At 36.9% G+C, this 21,498-nt stretch overlaps 2 protein-coding genes across 2 annotated transcripts; both read right to left on the bottom strand.

The window, feature by feature from the left end:
- Positions 1-11,355: 11,355 nt before the first annotated feature.
- Positions 11,356-21,298, bottom strand: LOC119660457 (tripeptidyl-peptidase 2). The gene is made up of 18 exons (XM_038069018.1): positions 21,100-21,298; positions 20,858-20,989; positions 20,387-20,585; positions 20,154-20,323; positions 19,965-20,097; positions 19,366-19,609; positions 17,819-17,949; positions 17,511-17,744; positions 17,253-17,442; positions 16,869-16,990; positions 15,798-15,954; positions 15,550-15,737; positions 15,284-15,444; positions 15,054-15,162; positions 13,072-13,893; positions 12,681-12,990; positions 11,943-12,120; positions 11,356-11,875 (listed from the first exon to the last, which is right to left on the bottom strand). Exons 1-18 carry the CDS (start codon positions 21,265-21,267, stop codon positions 11,666-11,668), a joined length of 3,858 nt encoding a protein of 1,285 aa, XP_037924946.1. The 5' UTR covers positions 21,268-21,298; the 3' UTR covers positions 11,356-11,665.
- Positions 18,055-19,234, bottom strand: LOC119660470 (trypsin-7-like). Its single transcript, XM_038069059.1, has one exon. It carries the CDS (start codon positions 18,916-18,918, stop codon positions 18,127-18,129), a length of 792 nt encoding a protein of 263 aa, XP_037924987.1. The 5' UTR covers positions 18,919-19,234; the 3' UTR covers positions 18,055-18,126.
- Positions 21,299-21,498: the final 200 nt, after the last annotated feature.

Genomic DNA, 21,498 nt, shown 5'->3' with positions numbered 1-21,498 from the left:
AGTGCGAAATATCCTTAGCCTGCAAAATTAGCAAGAAATTTCTTCATTTTTCTTATAGAAAAATTTACATTCATATTGTCAATGAAAATTAGGGCAACGAAAATTACTTTAGTTTACTCAAAGATTTGATTAGGGCACCATTAAAGCATTGTTATGTAAGCCACCATTGAGAATACTTGACTTAGCTAGAATATAACGCTGATGTTGAGAAGTCCGTTAGCGCTTGTATAATTACTTCTTCCCATTTGCATAAAATCTATCTTACGAAATCTCCTCCTCATTTGATTGGACTTCTTACATCGAAATCCTTTTTGCTTTCTAATTAACAGAAAAGGCATAAAATAGTGCTTACGTAGTGTGTTTATTCCAAAATAAATATCTTTTTCATTATTCTTAAATGAGTTTCTAAATGGTGAGAAAAGTGAGTCAAAAGCAAAATGGAGGGATAATAAGACGGCTTCCCTTCATCTTTCGGATTATTAATTAATATATAAGAACCGCAGGCATTTTCGGTTTTTTTAGGAGCAAATATACACTAAATAGGATAACAGAGAATGAAAGTGGAATGAGTAACAAATGGAACTTTTCATGACCATTTCGATTGAACACGTAGTTCTAAAATGCTTTAAAGTTTAAGAATAGCTAGCTTCAACATGTGTGGAATGAATTTACGGGCATATTTCTGCCACTCATATAAGGTATACATTCCTATTTTCTTGCAAAATCCATTTGATTAATATAAGTATATATGTTTAATACCAGCATGTAGGCTACATACCATAGTCAAGCCAACTCGAATTCCATGAAAGCCCATTTATGAGGAAATAAATGAGCTGATCGATATGAAAACATGTTTGCAAAGAGGAAAAAGTGTGTTTGTTTTAATCTTCTGAAATATAAGTGCACCGTCTAAAAAGAACAATGGCAATTTCATTTAAATATTTGCAGAAAGCGTAATGCGTTTAATACTGCGAATCAAAATTGATGTCTTTGTTGGTTGCTTCAATATTAAAAATTCTTGGAAATTTTCAATTCAATTTGCTGTCTTTATCCCCCTCATTTCTATCATAAGATTAATATGGAGCGTTATAACAGTTAAACTAAGGAAACTGAATTCGCCAGAAATATTAAGACTGTTCTCATAGCGAAAAAAAGAAATTCTTGAAGATTTACGAAAGGTGAAAAAATGGAGCATGGAAACACAGAGCGGAAGTAGTGGAATGCTTTTTGCAAATGTGATTAATCTTGTGTACTTTAAAGTATAATAAGAAGTAAAGCTACCAGCACCATGCAGCCTCTTTCTGCGGACACCACCTGGTCGTAGTGGTGTAGTTTGTAGTAACTCACTTATCCACTAAGAATGTCCTAAACACATGAAGACAGAAGCAACGGATTTTAACCCTCTAAGTGGTAAGAAGTCACAGATTTCAAATCCACCCACGACTGTCAGAAATGTTAATTTCGCGACTTATCGCGTCTGGAGCACGGATTTTGGAGCCTCATCAAAACCATGCTCACCCACGAAGAAATCGGCGTAAGGTATTATACGAGTATTGCGAAAAAAGGTGAACCTCCTTGGGAGTTAGGTCTTGGCTGATGCTGCGCCACCAGGAATGGGAATATCCAGAGAAATCGGAACTTTAGACGGAAGGTGGAAACAAGTTGGTGACCCCGGTGAGAACCACACCGGACGCATCAGATTCTTCTATTAGCGATGGTTTTCATATTAAACTACACTTATGTATTTAAAACATAAATGTTAGTCATATGAACTTACAGCATGCCATAGCTTCTTCCTACCTACTTGCAGGCTAGCAAACAAAAAATGTTTAGAGCTCCGACCAGGTTTGGGAAGAAATACTTGTCGGTTTTTCTCCTGGATGCAATTTGCACCTATGACGTGTTTGCAGATTAATAAAAGGGAGCGAACTACATCTGCTGACCTCTTCGGTCACGATGCTCCCAGGGCCGAGGCAACGGCTGATGAGTTGCAACTGAGCCTGCATGGTTACATTAAAGAATCTAATCGGCGATTTGACTCTAGCAAAGAATCCCCCATTCTGTCTAGGATGTGTTTCTTATTTCCGTTACAATCAGAATTCACAAAAGAACATGTCTTCAAAAGTATAATAGATAGATATTACTTACATCTACGCTGCGAACGTATTGAATTATGTTGCATCGAGAAATTCGTCTCTCCTGCTCTACAAAGCCAAGAGAATTGGATTCCTAACTCTTTTCTCAGGTTTTTTGCGACCTTTGTAGACATTGGTGTCGTTACAGCCATTTTAGTCTTTTTAATCTTGTTCCAATGTTGATTTTCGGATAGATATTTACACTGCCCTCTTTCTGTCCATTTTTTATCGTACTTTTACATTTGTCAAGTGCCTGTTTTGTTTTCTTTTCCATTTGAATTCAACTCCTTATATCATTCCATAGTTTCAAACCACACCAGTGTAGATTTTAGAAAGGACTGACATTTGAAATTGCCAAGGAATAGCTGTCGTTTCGCCCAGAGGACAGATGGAACCTCGGAATTTAATTCACTAGAGAATGTGGTACTGTTGACGCATTTTTACAAGCAATATTACTTCGGAAAGCATTGTAAATTAAATATAGGAAGGAATAGGAGTATTGGAAGAATAGTTTCTAAAACATTTCTTATGACTGAATTGTATTGTTAAGAACGTGCTCAACATCTGAAATTCCGAATTCGAAAACAAATACAATAACAAGTTTTATTACATAAAGGTAGAAGAAAACAAAAATAAAGTTATATATGTTGCGGCGCTAAACAAATATATACATCATGTTGTAATTTTGCCAAAAAGGGAATTTTACTATTCAGCTCTTCTTTTTCTTGTAAATCTCGCACTGAAAAGGGGAGAAGTCATTCCCAAAGTAGCCGAAAAATTTAACTTCTGTTAATTTATATTTCCAATGTAACTATTGTCCAAACATGAATGCATTCAGCGGATTCTATGTGAGTAAAAGCTATGTACCGATCTGCATGCATGAGTATGGTGATGACTTCTCCTTTACAGGCCCTTTTTAAAGTTTCGAGTGGATATAAAACCTTATTAAAATCGGTTTACTATCTTTCTGCTCGTCTGTTTGTCTGCCATACGCATCCTTTTTCGAAACGACTACATACATTGGGATTAAATTTGGTGGACAGATGCACACTTTAAAATCACTTGTATACAGTTAAAGGTAGCATTTTGTATAGAGTTTAAGGAGACTATAAAATCACACGTATGCAGCTAGGAATATATTATAGTTGTGTGGGGTTTCACACGAAAAGCAGGTCTCGAATTTGACTGCAAAGTAGGGGAGTAAGATGTAAAAATGTATAAAATTAAAGTGAGATAGGGTTCATTTTTGGAAACTACCCACCGAAAATCTGGAAAAAATCATCACCTATATGAAATCCAAGGCTCAAAGTAGATCTCATACCGACCTATGTTCAAATTCCTCAAACACATTCCTCAAAAAGTTCAACAATTGTAATACAAAAATTCCAGAAGAATGAAGTTAAGATTTACAGTTCTAAACTAAGCGCGATTAAGCATTTGAAACGTTCTCAATACATCACATCCTTATCCTCTTACGTAAGACATCGTGCAATGAAATAATACTTTTCTATTACAACTACTTTTGTATATTCGTATTTCTGTATAAACTTGTATAAAACATTTAAAGTAAAATTGCGGGTTGAAGCCTTACGATGTTTACTGTTCTCTGGAAAGGAAGCACGTACTGTGTGTACCAATGGTGGAAAATGAAGTAAAGTGTAGCAGAATGGAGACTTAGACTTAACTATGGTACAATATCTTTCGCTTGGAAACCTCTGGATAACATTCGTATGCTATGCTCTATTTATCTAGGCCGCTAGATTCTAGATAAAATGTAGGAACAAGCAAGAAATTCCTGTGTCCACAAACACACACACACGCCTGTATATACTCGTATGTCATGTATTCATGGTCTACATTGTCTATCTCTAGTAAAAGCTGCAATTGAAAAATGGAGAAAGTATAAACCAGTCTTTGCAGCGATTTACCATAGAATACGATTTTCCGAGAGAAGTCCTCAAGTAAGATATTGTGCTTTTCTTAGGACAATGATTTCCAGATGCATATGGTTGTGTGAATATTGTCGGATTTCTCCAAATTCCTAACAATCCAACCATCTTAATATAACGATGCGAAAAGAAAATCTTAATATTCTTCTAAGTATTGATTCAACAACAATTAACATTTTCCAAAAATTTTCGAGTGGGCGTTTCGCGATCCATAGTCTCACCTATAAAACTTATTCTAACTTGCTTTACAAGGACTGAATTAAGAAAAGACAAACGAGTGTATATATATATCATACATCTATGTCCATATGCAGGTGCAAAGTATCCGGGTGACGAAAACTGAAGAAAAATAAATATATACATATGTGTGCATCTGAAGCTTAAGCAGCAATAAATCATTCAACCGTATAATACCCATATCTAAGTACACATATACATTTTACATCGCTTGTTTGGATTGAAAAATAACTCTTCTTTTTACTAAGGTGTTAAAACAATTCACAAGGTTTCACGAATAAATACAATTTCTCTGCTGTACACACAAATGTGCTGTTCCCTCCAATTAAGATTAGACACCATATGAGCCAATCCCTAAGCAACACAATAAGGACATTGGACCCTGCTGGTCTGAGATCCAAATAACCCCTTGGGTATGATTTACGAGGTAAATTCTGATAATATAACACCTGTATCTTTTAGCAACTCGACTTATCCGACTGCTGAGGAAAAGTATTGAAGCGCAACCAGAATCATTCTAAAGGGAAAATCACCTAATAATATATTTATTACACTTTGCTCCTTCGTAAATCTGGAATATAATAAATTCCTTTTCGCGACTAAACCGTTTGCAGAATGTAACAATTCAAAAGGAACTGTTCATAAAAGAAGTATAGGCAAATGTTGGGACTTTCATTTGAACTGAATCCATTCCATTACAAAAGAAATTATCTAAATCTTCTTTTTCTCTAATTTACATATTCTTAGACCAACTTCCCCTTTTTCCTATACATCAATTCTTTTCGTTTGCTCTATTTGGACGGTGAGCAAAGAAGAGAATCCTAATTGAATTTTCCTTAGCGATTCTGAATGGATTGCCGATTTATTTGATTACAAGCCTAATCCCCTACCAGTATATTTGTTTCTGTGTCTCATTCGAATATGAACAAAAAGCACATACAAGGTGAATAGAGTTTTCTACATCAAATTGTCTTTCAGAAGATGAAAAATAATTTTAGAAGAACCGCAATCATTTATTATCCTTAAGTATACCATTTTTTCACTCGCTTGCTTCCCAACCTTTCAGTCTACTTATACATTGGAATCGTTTTACATTATTTATACAGTTTGAATGTACCAGCACCAACTCTGCCACCTATTATTTTGGGAAACTTTCGGCATATGCCATGCTACTGGCACTCCAATTTTTGTTGTGGTCTCGCCATGTGAAAAATTGAATCCTCTTTTGGTAAGGCATCCGAGATTTCATTTCCCTCTATACCCCAGTGACCACGTCTCAAAGTAGTTCCACCCTATTGAATCTATTAGATATAGATATAGTTCAATTAATCTCTACATTCCTAAACTATTTTTGAATTGATCAAAGCACTGCTCAAAGTATTCAATGCGTCATGACTATTGCTGCAGATTGATTTGTGCCTAACCGTTCGTTGATTATCCATGTCTCTGCCCTCAGGATCGCATAATTTTCAACTTGAAAGGCGATTGCATATTGTCCCAAGGGGAAAGCCCACTTCTCGTTTCTATTGCAAAAGTATATATAGGTCCAGCTCCAGAATCCTGTTCTGTTGTTATGCCATCGGTGTAAAAGCCTTCAGTACATCCTTCCGGTCATATTCCATTCTTTTGGTTCGTCGCAGTCCTCTCCAAGTGTGAGGATAACCTTATATTTTCTACCAAACAGATGTACAGTGATCCGAGCATCAAAAAGCATTGCGAAAACTCAATTCAGTTCTCTCAATGACCCGATGGATTTAATCGAACTAGTCTATTAGGTACTGATCGAATACCACAGATTTTGTTGAAACAAACCCATTGCTCTTATACTAGAAACATATAAGGGCAGTCCTGCAATTTTACTAGCCTTCCTGCCAGTAGAAAGGAAGAGGCTTTGGTATACTGCAGATTAATCTGACCAACCTTTACGTTTGTAGACATAAGTGTAGTCTAATGTGGAAACCCCTGCTAACTGACAGGTCTACTGCATCCTGTGTGACTTTCAACGGAGTTAACACCTTGTCCACATCTTCCGTCAAAAATTCCGTTTTCGTCTCTCTAAACATGGTGATAAAGCAACAACTGTGCTCTCATTCCCAATAAGCTTCGCCTTCCTTCACAGTGGCCTCTCCCTTGGGATTGAGGTTTCCCTCTCCCGGGCCTTCCTCTCCCGTTTTCTGAAAGAATTAGTAATGGTTGGTAATTGGGTAATTGAGATCTTTTCTCCCAAGAAATTGCCACCATTTAACAAGCGGCAGATCGGTGCGTTTCTCAAGATGTTTTACAGGAGGCTTAATTTGCAAGACAACGCATCACAGGACACTTGAGGCGTGATTATTTCATGGGCAACACCCTTGTACTTAGTGGCGGTGATAAAATGTCTGCGTCTTATGAGAATATAGTTGATTTGCGTTTCAGTGTTCCCACTATAAAATGTAGGAAGATGAGATAATCGTTTGATGAACCACAAAATCGACTATACGTTCACGACAACCTCTTTGCAAACCACTACGGTACGGTAAACCGAATTGAATCTATGCGGGTTCAGTATATCTATAGAAGAGCCCGCAATGCTAAGGAATTTAATCCGTGACAAACGTAAGTAATTATCTCTTGCCATTTAACGCTGAGCAGTAGCACCGTGAGTATTCCTTCTATACTACAACTATTCTATTGTCACTACTACTTCACTTGTTGACGGAAAATTTCTCATCTTTGGCCGTCATCGCCATCAAATGAGAATATGAAGTTTGCACAGTAAGCAAGTTTCCGATGAATTAAAATAAAGGTTCTGAAAATTATTCGAAAGAAAAGTATGAACGCATCAAATCACGTTCCTTTGTCTTCCCGAAGACTATAAGTATTTACAATTCAAATGTTAAAATTATATGATTTGAGATATTTCTTCTGTGTCTGTTTATGTATGGTTGTTATAAATATGCACTAAGGGTGAGGTGATGCAATTTGCCGGCACTTCCCCTGAGGTATGACATTTCAACCCCTTTTTTGCAAAGTGTCACGAAGTAAAAATCATACGCAGAATAGTCTAATTATTGAAGAAGTATCCTTCTTGGGTTTATAATTATTTCTTTCAATCTTAACATAATTAATACCCATGCATACATAGTTAAATGAAACTCCGTTATTCTCCAAATAGAAATATATATGTAAATGTATGTATCTTACTTTATCCCTAAACCGAACTCGCTTTTCTCTTGTATTCAAAGGGAAGAAACTTCCCTCTTTCCCAGGCATTATTGAGTGCAAAGTATGGAAAAAGTTCTCGAAGGAAATATTTCATTGTCCATCAGATCCAAGAGTCATCAAATGCAGAGGGCATTCCGGTCATTTTGTTCAACGAGGAGGCAGTGAATAATGAAACATAGCTACAACACGAAAGCATATATAAAATAGAACTTTTTATTGTCATCAATCTGTGTGACATCATCTGATTTTGGGTTCTAGTATAGCGTCAATCGATGCATGCTATAGAAACACACTACTTTAGTCTGGGACATCTTAGGACATGCTTTAATAAAGGAAACGGATAACGGATTGCTCGGATAGTAATATCAGTTTAAGTAGTTTGTCATTATTGTCATCCGTTAAGTTGTGGCAAAAATCTGACATAAAATATTTTATGCTTTTTGTAAGCTGATGAAGGAGCAGAATCACGGTAAAGACCACTCATTAATTTCAACAGTCCATGACCAAACCAATTGGTGGCAAGCCTGTCATTATGCACGACATATAGAACACCTACTTGATTTATGGTGTCCATAATGATAAAATGAACTGTATACATATGTAACAGGATTGCAAAATGAGTAAGCTAGCTACTAAGTAGATACTATACTGCGGTGTATTGTTTCAAAATTTGACTATTGATAAACTGGAAAATGCCTAACAATTTAAAGAGATGTTGTAATTTAATATTCAATGCAATATTGTCAAGTAGAAGTGTGTGTGTGTGTGTTGAAAGTCTATGATCCGTTATCATTTTGAAGTCAGTATTCGTTAAACCAGCTAGTCGATAATATCGTTCTACTTATTTCGAAAACTAGAGGGGTGCGATTGCCACATCTACCATGCTTGAAAATCATATTTAAAACGCAAATAGCAAAACGAACTTCTAAACGAAGCTATTCAGAATTATCTATTCACTTTTCCTGAAGCATAGTGTTTGCATACAGACTTCTATTTTATATAAGATTTTATATAAGACTGTGCTTCAATTTAATTATCATTATACCCAATGATCTGTACGCGACAAACACAAATATGAAAGCAAACGTCTATGACTTAACTGGGCTCGGCCATCAGCAGTTCTAATCGTTCTACTATTTACGAGAATCTATCTGAAATCAGTTATCCACGCAAGCTTCTTAAAGTATCTGAATGGTTAGAAATAAAAAGCTGAAAAGCATCAAGGATGTGCAAAGGGCTCTAATTGCATCAAACAAAACCGTTTAATTGATACAATAGCTGTGAGTATAGCTGTCCATCAAGAAGAGAACGTTTTAACAGATTGATCGATTGTAAATAAAACTTTGACTCTATATTCGTTTCGAATTACGCTTCCACATAGTTGTCCCGAATGTATACTTCTTATGAAGAGTGGAGAAATTGCGAGCGAAGTCTTCAGTACTCACAAACATCGGAAGTAATATAAATCAGTCGACTTTCTGGGCAAACTGTGACATTGAATTGCTCATGTTATGCATGAACGCAAATATAGGTTTCAAATTCTATCTATATATCTAATTTATCTCATAATACATTAAAAACGAGAGGCAGCTCGTACAGGAAAGTTAAAAACTGTTCTAATTTCATTGCCACCTGGTGAAAACATTTTACTCGGTATATTGAGGAAAAGCAACTAGATATTACCTTCAATCGTGTCTAGATGAAAGTCTTCGGGTGATTATTTATCCGTACTTCCATCACTCTTCATCAAGGGGATAAATTATGATTACAATCTCCCACTCTGCAGTCTCCTCTGTAAGGCCGTGAATATTAATGACGCTTATATTTCTAAATGAGCCCCGCAAGCGCAGAATGCGTAGCCTTTCACTAATGTTTTCAAAGCAGGTTACACTTATGTTTTCAACAGCGGGTTTACTTTTTTGGCTTTTTAGTTAGCCTACGTCAAGCACATAGTTTACTGAATGGCCACTATAATATATGATGTAGCGGCTCTTCTCCAGGAAACCGGTCCCTATCCAGCGCATCCCTTGTAACGCCGTTACATCAGTCTTATATTGTAACAGGATATCAGCTAGCTGCTGGGCAGTATTCCATCTGTACAGATAGCGCACGTTCCATGAGAAAATGCACAAATCGTTAGTGTGTTTTCGTTGCCTTGTTCGTCTCTGCAATATCCATCCATTCCGAGGCCCCTTTTGTGGCTTCGTAACAACAACAAAGTGTTTGATCTTCTGAATTCTTTTCCAGAATATATAAATCTATTTTTCCATCGCAAATAGGTCTTTCCCTGGTTTTCATATAAATACTGCAAAAACATTGACCTCCTTAAGTCGCTAGCACTCCGTCTATTGTTACACAAATATGCAGAACAAGTTGGATTGGCAGTTCAAAATGAATCATTGATATAAAAACGAAATTAAATATAGTTCATCTGTTCTGTTTAGCTCTTCTTGAGTCATGGCATCCTCGGATTTCAATGCTGACCATAGAGAAAGGAACACCTGATGGACATTGTCCGAAATAGTTTTCTTCCAGTTCCATCTGTTGCCCAAAGAGTTTCCACATCCTCAAAAACGCGGTTGGTGAAAGCAGGAAACGATAAGGTTTCACTTTGCTCCAAGTGTTCAGCTATCTTTTCATATGTTTTATCACTTATAAATGACATACTGTTAAAGCACTGACCAAGTTTGTAAAGCAGATACATTTGGCAACGTTAAGGTTGTTGCTTTTACGTCAGACAAAAATGTAACAAAATTATGTCTTCAAGTATGTATAGGTGCTAGGGCGGTTTGAGACCAAATGTTTACATAGTCTTCATTCATTTCTTGTTCACTTTAGATTACTACAGACCTCGCGTCATACAAATCACTGTCAATTATATATAAAATCCACTGCCAAAAATGAGGATGCGGAGAAATTCGAGATCCGGTACGGATAACCGGTGGGAGTCGACCGACTTAGTGATTGAAACGGGCTTCCGTAAAGGATAACACGGCTTCAAAACTTCTAATCGTGGAGCGGTTCGTCGTCCAGGCGCCACGATGACAAAGAGCATGTCTCCCCTTGCTGAAGTTCTTTTGCCACAATTTGTAACCGCTTCGGCAGGTTCACGTAGACAGCGAGTGAAATAGAATGAGGATATGAACCTCTTTATTATCCGTTCTTATCACGAGATAGCAACGGCGGGAGCAGGTTCAACATCTTATGTTGCATCAGAGATTCGTCGAGCGTTTCTCGTTATACGCTCACGTAACCGTGCAACGCTTTATTACCTTGAGCGACACAATCTCGGCCGTCATTAGGGAACGTGTTCAAATTGAGGTTATCGCGGGACCTAGTGACCAAGTTTGCTGGAAATCGCACTGTTATTAACAAAGTTATAATAGGTCAAAATTGTCCCTTCAGCACAAATTCTAAGACTTTTGATGTCAGTAGCACGCAAAAATGAGCATTTATATTCTGATATATGCAAATACATTACGTGCTAGGTACTAATGGGAAAATATGTTCGTTTCCCAACTTTTGGACGGCAGTGTAGTGCAAACAGAATGGTTCAATAGGAAATAGATAAAATTCAGCATCCTCAATATACATAGATATAATATAAAATTCCCACAGGACGCTGTTAGGCTTGCCCTGTACTGCTGACAAATCCTGCTCAATAATCGAAATGTCTTCTAAACAATAATGATTCTACTCATCCAAGATGTGTTCTTAGAAGGTGAGGAATATGATGTTAGAAGTAGAGAATCTGAATGTGTTCATGGGCATGTTGTCCTTTACGAAGTCCATTGCATTGTTGGGATATCAGATAAAAAAAAATCAAGTCATACAATAATTTCTATATCATAAATTTTATTTCACTATGATTTTCTTACAAGAAAACTGGATATTACGCTCTTCCTATGGCGCATCTTATGAATCTGTGGTTTCCAGGTCAGATATAATTTTTAACTTTGCTTTGAAATTTTCACGCAGAGAGATTCCAATTGAATAAAACGTCTACATACAAAACTGTTTAAAATGCAAAAATTGTAGCTTTTCAAATGTAGGAAATAATGTGGATTGCCTTCTTGTAGCTGTTGTGACTTGCTTAATTATTTTTTCGAACATTAAACACAAGTTGATCTAGCATTAATATTAAAATGGTCGATAAGAACCTGGGTTAGCATAAAAACAATTTCGACGTAGCTGCTTAGTAATATGATCCCATTTTTTCTCTGCAGTTAACGATTGGAGCTCTTCCAGGACATCTTTATTAGCTTTATCTTCATATAATTTCTGGAGACATTTCGCAATCCGACCGTAGTGACAGTGAACGTACGCATGCCATAATGTAAAATGAATTACCTGCGAAAAGATAGAGTAAGCGTCACTTATTCTATAATGTACATCCTCATTTGCATAATATTGTTACCTTCAGATCCATTGGATCGATAAATTTGATGATATCCGAATAAATAGCGTCTATTTCATCTATTTGCTCTGAAGCAGCGTCTTTATTCTGAACTGAATCTATTGTGGCTAGTTTACACATTGCTATTCCTTTTTTGCAATAGGCTTCGATAAGACTATTTTTATTTTTATCCATATTTCTGAAAAATATAGACTATTATTTCCAAACCTAGTAATTAGGACAATTTTTGTAGAAAAGAAATCCATGTTATGCATAAAACGTCTATCCATTTGAAACGCTATCTTACTCACAAAACTTTTGAGAAAAATTAAGTTTTAAAACATTCGAGGCAAAAAAATGTATATGTCTTTTTAAAATGAGCAAGCATAACCCTAACTTGTTCACATACTGTTTCCCAACCAAAGACAAAAACAATAAAGCAACAAATTATATTCGGTAGCTGTATACATGAAAATGCTGTTGAAATCGAATGTAGCAAAGTGTGTACTCCATATTTTTTGTCCCGTTCATTTCCGAAACAGCATTTTGCATTACTTCCGAGTATTAAACTCAAATTCCTTCAAGTTAAAATTTCTTCAGAATTCCTTAAGTATAATTATATCCTTTATGACAACAACTGAATTATAACGGTGCAGATATCAACAATAGAAATCGATATGAAATAGTATTTTGGAAATGCAAATTATTTCAATAGTTAAATAATAATAATGACTAAAATCAGAGGAAAAATTTACTCACATTTTAATTTTGGCGGCATCCGGTCTGATGTCAGTTTTCATTCCATAGTAGGTTAACAACGCATCTTTGTCAGTGTCATTTATCACAACTGATGACAATTCCACGATTCGATTTAATATAGAAATGGTTGAAAGTGTTTCGATTTTCTCTTTTTCCTTTGTATTAACTGCAATGGACTTTTGGAAAGTAAACGGAAAGTTTACTGTATTATCTGTTGACTCCAGTAACTGAACGAAGGCTAAATATGCTGGAAAGTGGTTTGGAAAAGCGGCGATCACTTCTTTGTAAACCTGTTCACCAGTTTCGAGATCTGCAAAAGATGATACCAAAACATAATATGCACCTTCAATTTTACCTTTTCTTACTATAGAATACGTAGAATACTACTTACCAAGTTTTGATATCATCGAACATTGGTAATCCCGTAACCCTTCTTTATACTCCTCCGATTTAGACTTATTATTCGAATTCTTTTTCGGACTAGAGCCATTCTTTTTCACTGCTGGTCCCTCAGTGAGAATGTATTGGAAACAATTATTATCGCATTTGCGACCGATTTCATCTTTAACATATGCGATTGAACCGCTTAACCAAGAACACTGTGCGGGTAACGAAGATTTATTAAGCTTTTCGTTGCTCAAGGGCGACACGTAAAGTGTTTTAGCCGCGGAAGCACCAAGCTGGAATGATGATGACTTTTTCCCCCCAACAATGGCTTGATTATAGTGTTCATATATGTCCAATGTAATTGGTGATTGCAATTTAAATATTACAGCCATTGTCGCTTCCGATATTTTCTCCAGGATATCTTTTTTCTCGTGGCGTACCTGAAGTCTTATTACATAATCGCCCTTTTCAAGTTTGGTGTATTGAGAATACGCATAGGCATCGCCGCAAGCCGCGACCATTTTGTTTGAATCAAATAACATCCAAAATTGCGATTCATATTCTGATTCATATAGTACAGAAGACAAAATTGGACAATGTATGGCAACTTCTTGCGCTTTCGCCAAATGTAAATTATATGTTAATATATTTTGATAAATCTGTCGTCCGTCTGGTAGAACATCTCGACTAGTCAATGGCGATACTTTAGTTTCGCTTGGCTTCAAGACCATTGTTCCGGTTTTAAGTTGTGCTCCGGGACTAACCTCCTCAGTTCCGAGTGCCGTTATGTCTATACGGTGAATTCCACAAGCGCTGTGCATTATATCTATTGAATGACGGGATAAGAAAGATAAGTGTCATTGAATTCTAAAGCACAGACAATTGAATTTGACTTAACCATAAGTGCTAACCAATGAAATATATAAGACAGTCCTAAAAATTCTGCTAGTCACAAATATATGATCTTAATTTGAAATTACACCGGAGCCGTCTCCGTAAAACTGCCTCATATATTAGTATATATAACGTATGTTCCAAATTACTAGAAAGAAATTTAAAATAATTAAATTTCAGTCTCTGGATTCTGGGCATTTAATAAGTAACACCACTATGGTCATTTTATTGCAGATTCAATTAAATTCAAAACAAGCGCGGATATTTTATTCGAAGCATGCCAGTTATTTCATGAGTCAACAATTCTGAAAACAAATTGCTCGGTTCCTTATAACTCAAATTCAGAAATATTTTCACGTCACGAAAAAACGTTTCAAATAAAATTTCTTATCCGTTGAATTTAAATGAACGGAACACAAGTGACAATTGTATCGAAAACTATATACACAACGAATGGGGATCATAGAAAAAAATACATGTATCAGGATTAAAGTTGCAATTTATGTGTCGATGTGTATCAGGTAGGGGAAAGGCATAGCCTCTGAACACTCAGCCAGTAGTGGTCCATCTTGACGTAATATCTCAGACTTGTTTAAATATCGCACGATTTCCGTCAGTATATGTGATGCTACCCGCTACAACTGGAATATATAATCAGAAATCTAATGTTTGATGCGTCCATCGGCGAGGCACACACGTGGGAAATGTTGCGTGTGCCGAGAATTATGACCAGTCAGAATGCACTGCTTTCTAACAGGATGAGCATTGTAGTATGTTTGTGTGGTTCTTATGGAAAAAATAATGTGTTTAGCAGCATTTAGGCTCTACCGCTTATTTTTATGGGAAGATTGTTTCCAATTTCCGATAGCAGCATTAGTCAACGCTACTACGATTGATACCGGCCCCGGCATGGGAGAAATTAAAGCTTCTTTTGTTAATAATATGCATACATAATTTTCTTATTTCGTTGAAACACATGAATTATTTTAGCGGAGTTTTACAACGAATAGAATGGCGTTTAGTTCATGTTTCCTAAGTATTGTATTTCGATTGAAGGAAGTACGGCAAAGTTTATGCATTCACAATACTTACGGCTATTTCTACTCGCTGTAATACCATGGAATTCTAACGTAAACCTTAATCGTGTGTCTCCGAAATTTGACCAATATTTGGCAATGCAGAGTTCCAGTATGTTATTTTCCTATGAAATGAAAAAAGTCGTTGAAATGCTATAAAGTTCCTAAATCAGACGAAAATATAAAGGTGAATCATTTGTTTAGCACTATCCAAATGTGCTGACAATCGAATCAAAGAAAACTTACTTCGCATTTAAACGCATGCACCGTTTCATTCTGATTATTCACTGGAAGGATTTTCATAGTTTCCATGGATTTACAAAATCGATAGGGTAAGATTTGCATTGTATGAACAAAGAATTTGCTTGAGTTATTATCCCGTTCAGTAGTTGATACCATTCGCAACACTGTCAAGAAATATAGTACGAAATTCAAAATTGTTAAAAACTTATAAATTACATAGCGCTACAATTGGAAAAGATGATGTTTGGATAAATTGCTAAAAAACTCACCTGCCCAAGTTGCAGTTGGTGGTACTAATACAAAAGATCGCAAAATAGTATTTGGCTTGAAATCAGCAGTGTTTTCCAGGATATGTTTTTGTTGATTATCAACAGTTAAAACAATTGGCTGAACAACAGTCACAGGAATTTCGAATAATGCACCTTTTTCAATACAAGCTGTATCATAAGCCTTAATGCTGCTCATATCAAAGTAGTTTTTGTCAATATCATGGGCAAACGATTGATTTCTTTATTACCTGGCTCTGTGTACGCCTGGCGCTAACCCTGCAGGATCAATTCGCACTAATATGCTTCGACTCACATAGCATAAATCTAAAAAGCTTCCGCATTGAACCCATGACTCTGTTGATGATAGAGCCAAGCGAACATTGAAGTTTATTTTATCCTTTGGTGCTAAATAGATAAATTAATCCAGAAATTTCTTCATTAGATATTCATGTTTTTATGTATTTTAATTTTAATTGAAACAAATATATAGCCTTTACAATCAAAAAGTATGACAAAGAAAATCAAATCTCATTGAAGAAGAATTTAAAAGAAATGTTACGCAAGAGGAGGTTGCGTTAATGTTCTACGCCCCACAAAAAAAGAACAGCAGACATATATATTATGTTGCGAATTCTTGGCCCTGTTCGAGGAAAGAATTTCTCGAAGAAATTTTGGTCCCCTATAAGAGAAGAACCATTCCGTAGTCTATATAACGACGAAATTTATAAGTGATACCACGACCGTCTGGTTGTGAACATAATCCTACTCAATAGGTGGTTCACTTGATCTGTATGGTGAGTGGCAACATCTATGGCAGCAGAGACCACGCAGCCATTAGGAATATCCAATTAGTGGACCCCGGCGCAAAACCGAGATGTCTAGAGCTCCTTATGTAAGGCAGGCCTAGAACAAATATCGACTGTTTCGCTGTAGATGATGATTATATTCACTGATTTTACTTAAAAAGCCAGTCAAATATTTTCGAATTCGTGCTTTCTTTGGTTAATTATGTAGCCTTTTTTGACCACTTGGAGATCATTGATAATCAAGGCATCATTTCGGAGTGAGAAAACTATCCAATCCGCTTTGAATACCAACAGAAGAAGCAAGCCTTAATAACATTTTCATTTCTCGACCAACTTTTTTAAGTAAAAAAAACTTATTTAACGTCACTGGCACTTCCAGATTGTAAACAGTTGCTTTGTATCTGAAACTTGCAACTTCCTAAAATGATACAAAGGGCAAACTATCAGTTCCAGCTGATATAAACAAGGAAATCCGCCGGAACGTAATCACTGTTAATTGTAAGAGACAATTACCTGTTTCTTTCTCGTTAAAGAAGACCGGTTCAATGTTGACATTGTATTCAACTGGTTTCTTGAGCACTCCTTGCCTCACATGAATCCCCTTAGCATTCTGATTTCCAACTCGGATGGAGAATCTATATGGGGAAATTGATGATAGAAAACAATTGTAGAAAATTTTCCAGTAGATTTCTTTTGCTGAAAGGCCGGCACATTTTGTTTTATATCTCAATCACTTTCCTTTTGTCGTGACAATTTTCAAGTTAAGGTAAATTCAAATTCGTTTAAAAGATCTCGCTAGATCACTCGAGTTTCCGATCTAAATGGTGGCACTTCCATTGTTAACTAGTTTTAGTTAGTACGGAACGGCACGGCATCGAAATCACCGGATTTACATACCTAATTAAATTTTCCGGATGATCGGCATATTGAACAAGATTCTCAAACGCCTTTTCGACATTGAGCAGACCGTTGCCTTGAGCAAATAGATCTACATATTCTAATCGTGTCGCTGTATTCCAAATAGCGCGCTTTATACTGTATGGCGAATATTTTATTTTTCTTTGCTTCAAGCCGGATACCAACAATGCTGTATTTTGAAAAGAAAAGTTCTTTTTGGTTTTTATAACTAAATTTTAGAATATGAAAGATCTTTACCTATTGCTCCAGCGACATGTGGTGCTGCCATACTTGTGCCATTCATTAATTGGGCACGAGCCATCGTATATTCTGGAACGGATGTTATAGCGGCTCCGGGAGCACATACTGTCACTCCTTGTCCACCGTCAATGCAGGGATCCCTAGATGTCCAGGTGTACACGTTGGCAGGTAATCTTTCTCGAAGTGCATATTCGGCCTCCATCATTTGAGGAGAGACAAATGCGCCCACACCTTTGGTGTGTAGCGTAATTCAAAACAAGGGGAATATTTTCAGTTAGAGCGACAACGACAATCAAACTACATACCAATACAACTTGGCTGACTTATATCCGGTGGAGTTCCAATAGTACACAAAGCTGGGCCATGGTTGCCTGCTGAAGCGACCCATACAACACCATATCTATTCACTACTTCATTCATAAGAGCCCCTATTCGACTGAAAAGAAATAATTTGCAGCTCAACAACTTGTTAAGCGAAATAAAGTGTCGAAATGAGCAAGTTTATAGGGGGAGGGGCTTCCGACTAAATAAAACGAAAATATTTATATTATCTCGTCCTTTTTATTATTGTAGTTTTAAAAAACTCATTTTCTCAACAGCGAGCAATGTAATTTTAGTTGTGAATTATCCAGGTCGAATTTTCCAATTTATCTTCAATCCAATCCCGGAAATGGGCCACATTCGTATAGACTCCATAATAATTAGGAGTGGCACATCCATTACCCCATGAAACAATTCCCATTACAGTATCGTTTACAACGAGAGGGCCCCCTGAATCCATTTGACAAGCGTCCTTGCCACCAGCAGTAAAGCCTGCGCATATCATATCCATGTTGACCCATGCACGGAAAGCTTCGTAGCATACATCACGATCTACAATTGGAACATCAACTGCCATAAGCTGCTCGGATGAAGGACCATTCGTCGTCAGATATCCCCAGCCTGTAACTCGTGCTACAACTCCTGCATCGAGACTAAAATCCAAAGCCGGTAGGTTGACCGGTTGAACTGTATCCGTGAATACGAGTGGCGATTCCATCCAAATTAGGGCAATATCATTTCCTTCTAAGTAATGCTCATAATTTTCATGTGGTAAAATTTTTTTTATAGGCAAAAGTTCGCCTCCTCCGCTACGGTATGAGGTTCCAACTCGAATTTTGGTACGCCGCTCTGTAATTCCTGGAGTGCAATGAGCAGCCGTCATCACAACCACATCGCTTATTATTGATCCACCACAATATTGAGCACCATAATAAACAACAGCAACCATATATGGCACTTCAGTAATGTTGATTTGTTTTCCGCCAACTATTCTGGGATCGAAAATTGGCCTTAGGCCAGTTGGAAGAAAGGCTGGAAACCCAGCACCAAAAACGACGAGCAGCACACCGAAAAACGTCCACATCACTTAAAACGTTACCAAATGATTATATTTTTGAATCATGAATGGATTTCATGCCAATCATTTCAAAGGGGTTTATCATCAAAAATACTTGAATAGATAAGATGGTCGACATTTAATTAAAACTGTCTTGTAGATTGCCTTATGCTCGAATCTATTTGCCATTTAAATGGCATTTTTTTGAAAGATGATATGGACAATTGGGCGCAATAATTACACGATAAAACTTAAGTTGATTGGGAGCGGAACAATGATAAGCCATTTATCTCAATTATTGAACAATAACGATTTTGATTCTCACCTTCAAGTTAATGCAAACACCAATATTATCAGACATTTTAAAGAGACTCTGCTATCATTTCTCGTAAAAAATAAAATTTTCAGAAAAATATACAAAATTATAAGAGCCCGAAATTAATGGGGGAATGTGAGTTGTAAACAAAAACTCACCCGCTATTCGACCATGCTGCATGTTCTCCGTAGCTCATATTGATTACATCAATCTTCGTCCCAGAATTGCAAAGTTCCATAACTTTTATGATAGCTCGCACCAATGCCGTTCCGGTCTCCATTGATCCTAAACGCCCATCGCCAATTGTTAACGAAACGATTCTCGCATTTGGCGCCACACCATCCAGTTCCTTGTCAGAATGATTACCGCTAGCAATTGACGCAACATGGGTTCCATGACTAGCTGAAATATGGAAGAGTTGCGGAAAAGTCCGTTGATCATAACTAGTCACATATAAGAATAAAACCTCAACATTTAGTAGCAAGCAGACTCTATTCATTCTTTAAATGAGGAAACTGTTCGTGTTGTGTATTTTCCAGACATTGTTTTCTCTCCATTTAGATTAAATAACGAAGCTACTATAGCTTCATTTTACTTTAACCAAATAACACCGGGACGAGCATTGATTGACTTCCTTCTAATTTCGCGACGGTGTCAACTTTATGTTCGTGTATGTATGATATGTATTAATATACAAACCCTGACTTTCGACCAAAAACAATTCATACCAAGTAACGGACAGTTTCCATGTACTTACAACACATGCCCACTATTTCCAGAACATTGCCTTCATCATGTACATTGACCGACACGGATAAATAACTGTCGATATTTTTGACTTCGTGCGTTTTCGAGTATTCGCCAATTATTACTGCATTTTCTAGGTCACCCTGAAAGTTAAATTTCAATATAAAGATATCATTCAAGCAGGATTTGAGCAGCCTACCATTTCGGTTGTGTCAATAACAGCGTACCAGCAGTCATCACTTCTGAAGAGGACGCAATCGTAAGGGATTTTGCATTCTGAATATTTCTTTTCTACATTGTTTAGAAGGTCTAAATAACCCTCCAAATCTTCCTTGCATAATTTTTCCTTAAGATTCATATTCTGGGCATCTGAAAGCAAAAGTGTCAAGTTAACGAGTATCGTCTCTGCCAATCCTCTAAGCCTAGCATTACCCGGTAAGTTCGATTCGAAGTTGTGCAGCTGACGTAGAGCTTCTGCAGTGGCAGTTTTGTGATGTGGGTCCCAAAACTTGCATTTCTCATCATTCGCTACCTTCTCTCGTATTTTAGACGGATATAAATCGTGAAGACTTTTTGAGCCAATGCGATATTCATTGCCGTCCTTATTCTTGGATCTCATAAATGAGGTGAGCTGGAATTATAGAGAAAATCTGTAAATTAATATTCCACGCCTAATCCAATTGCAACCAAGATTTGCTTCTATTGCTATTTGCCAAAGGCGTGATTTTGGGTGTATTGGATTTTCAATAAAATTTCCTAAATTGTATATAACGGAATCCGAAGGAATTTGATATTCAGGGTGTTGCGAAACAGGGAATCAATGTGGAAATTTTGTTGTAAAGCAACTGGATGGATGTGTGCTAAAATAACTTGTCGCATTGCCTCCTACGTAATTCTGCCTACCTTGAGCGTTCTTCCCGAAACACCAACTAACGAGCCCTTGTCATCAGCCACTGCTTTCTTGCTCATATCTGTATCGCCGCATCCTGAACAGTCGAAGCGCTCAATCACTTTCACGCTCCCATCCGCTAATGTCTGCACAATAAAGGAAAAGCTTTCTTATTTTTATAGCTCATTTGATAAGTAACCAGATGACACAGCAAAATATAACCTCATTAGCAAACCTATCCCCGTGTTTACATTACCTGCAACCCAGCTACACGAGGATCCACGCCAGAATCAAAAATCGCAATCGTCACGTCTCGGCCATCATATTCCGGATATTTTTGCAAAAAATTCAAACAGTTTGTCTCAGCTTTTGGTACCAAAGACCCGACAGGAAATTTTACGTCAACCAGACCAGTGCCCGCCATCTTCAATTCTCTTCGCTGCTGACGAACTGTCGTCATTGACAGTTGGTCTAATGAGGGAGGAAAACAAATTGACAAGCGTAAGTTCCACTTATGAACAACAGATGGCGAGCGATATTTATGAGGATAATTTCTGGGGTGATGCATCAAGCAGCCAACAGATTAAGCGATCTGTTTGCTAGCCAGCTTGTCGTAATTCGTTCGTCACAGACCATACAATTTACATAAAATATT

Source organism: Hermetia illucens, chromosome 6 (assembly GCF_905115235.1).
Source record: "Hermetia illucens chromosome 6, iHerIll2.2.curated.20191125, whole genome shotgun sequence".
Lineage (NCBI taxonomy): Eukaryota > Metazoa > Arthropoda > Insecta > Diptera > Stratiomyidae > Hermetia > Hermetia illucens.
Note: the sequence above shows the minus strand (reverse complement) of the source record. Positions and strands in the feature narration are given on the sequence as shown.

What these genes read in the sequence shown, in the direction of transcription:
- LOC119660457 (XM_038069018.1), bottom strand. Translation starts at nt 21,267, where the DNA reads ATGGCGGGCACTGGTCTGGTTGACGTAAAATTTCCTGTCGGGTCTTTG. An exon ending in TGCATGCGTTTAAATGCGAA is followed by an intron (nt 15,163 to 15,283) that starts GTAAGTTTTCTT and finishes TTCATTTCATAG; the next exon opens with GAAAATAACATACTGGAACT. An exon ending in TACAGCGAGTAGAAATAGCC is followed by an intron (nt 13,894 to 15,053) that starts GTAAGTATTGTG and finishes GTCATTCAATAG; the next exon opens with ATATAATGCACAGCGCTTGT.
- LOC119660470 (XM_038069059.1), bottom strand. Translation starts at nt 18,918, where the DNA reads ATGTGGACGTTTTTCGGTGTGCTGCTCGTCGTTTTTGGTGCTGGGTTT.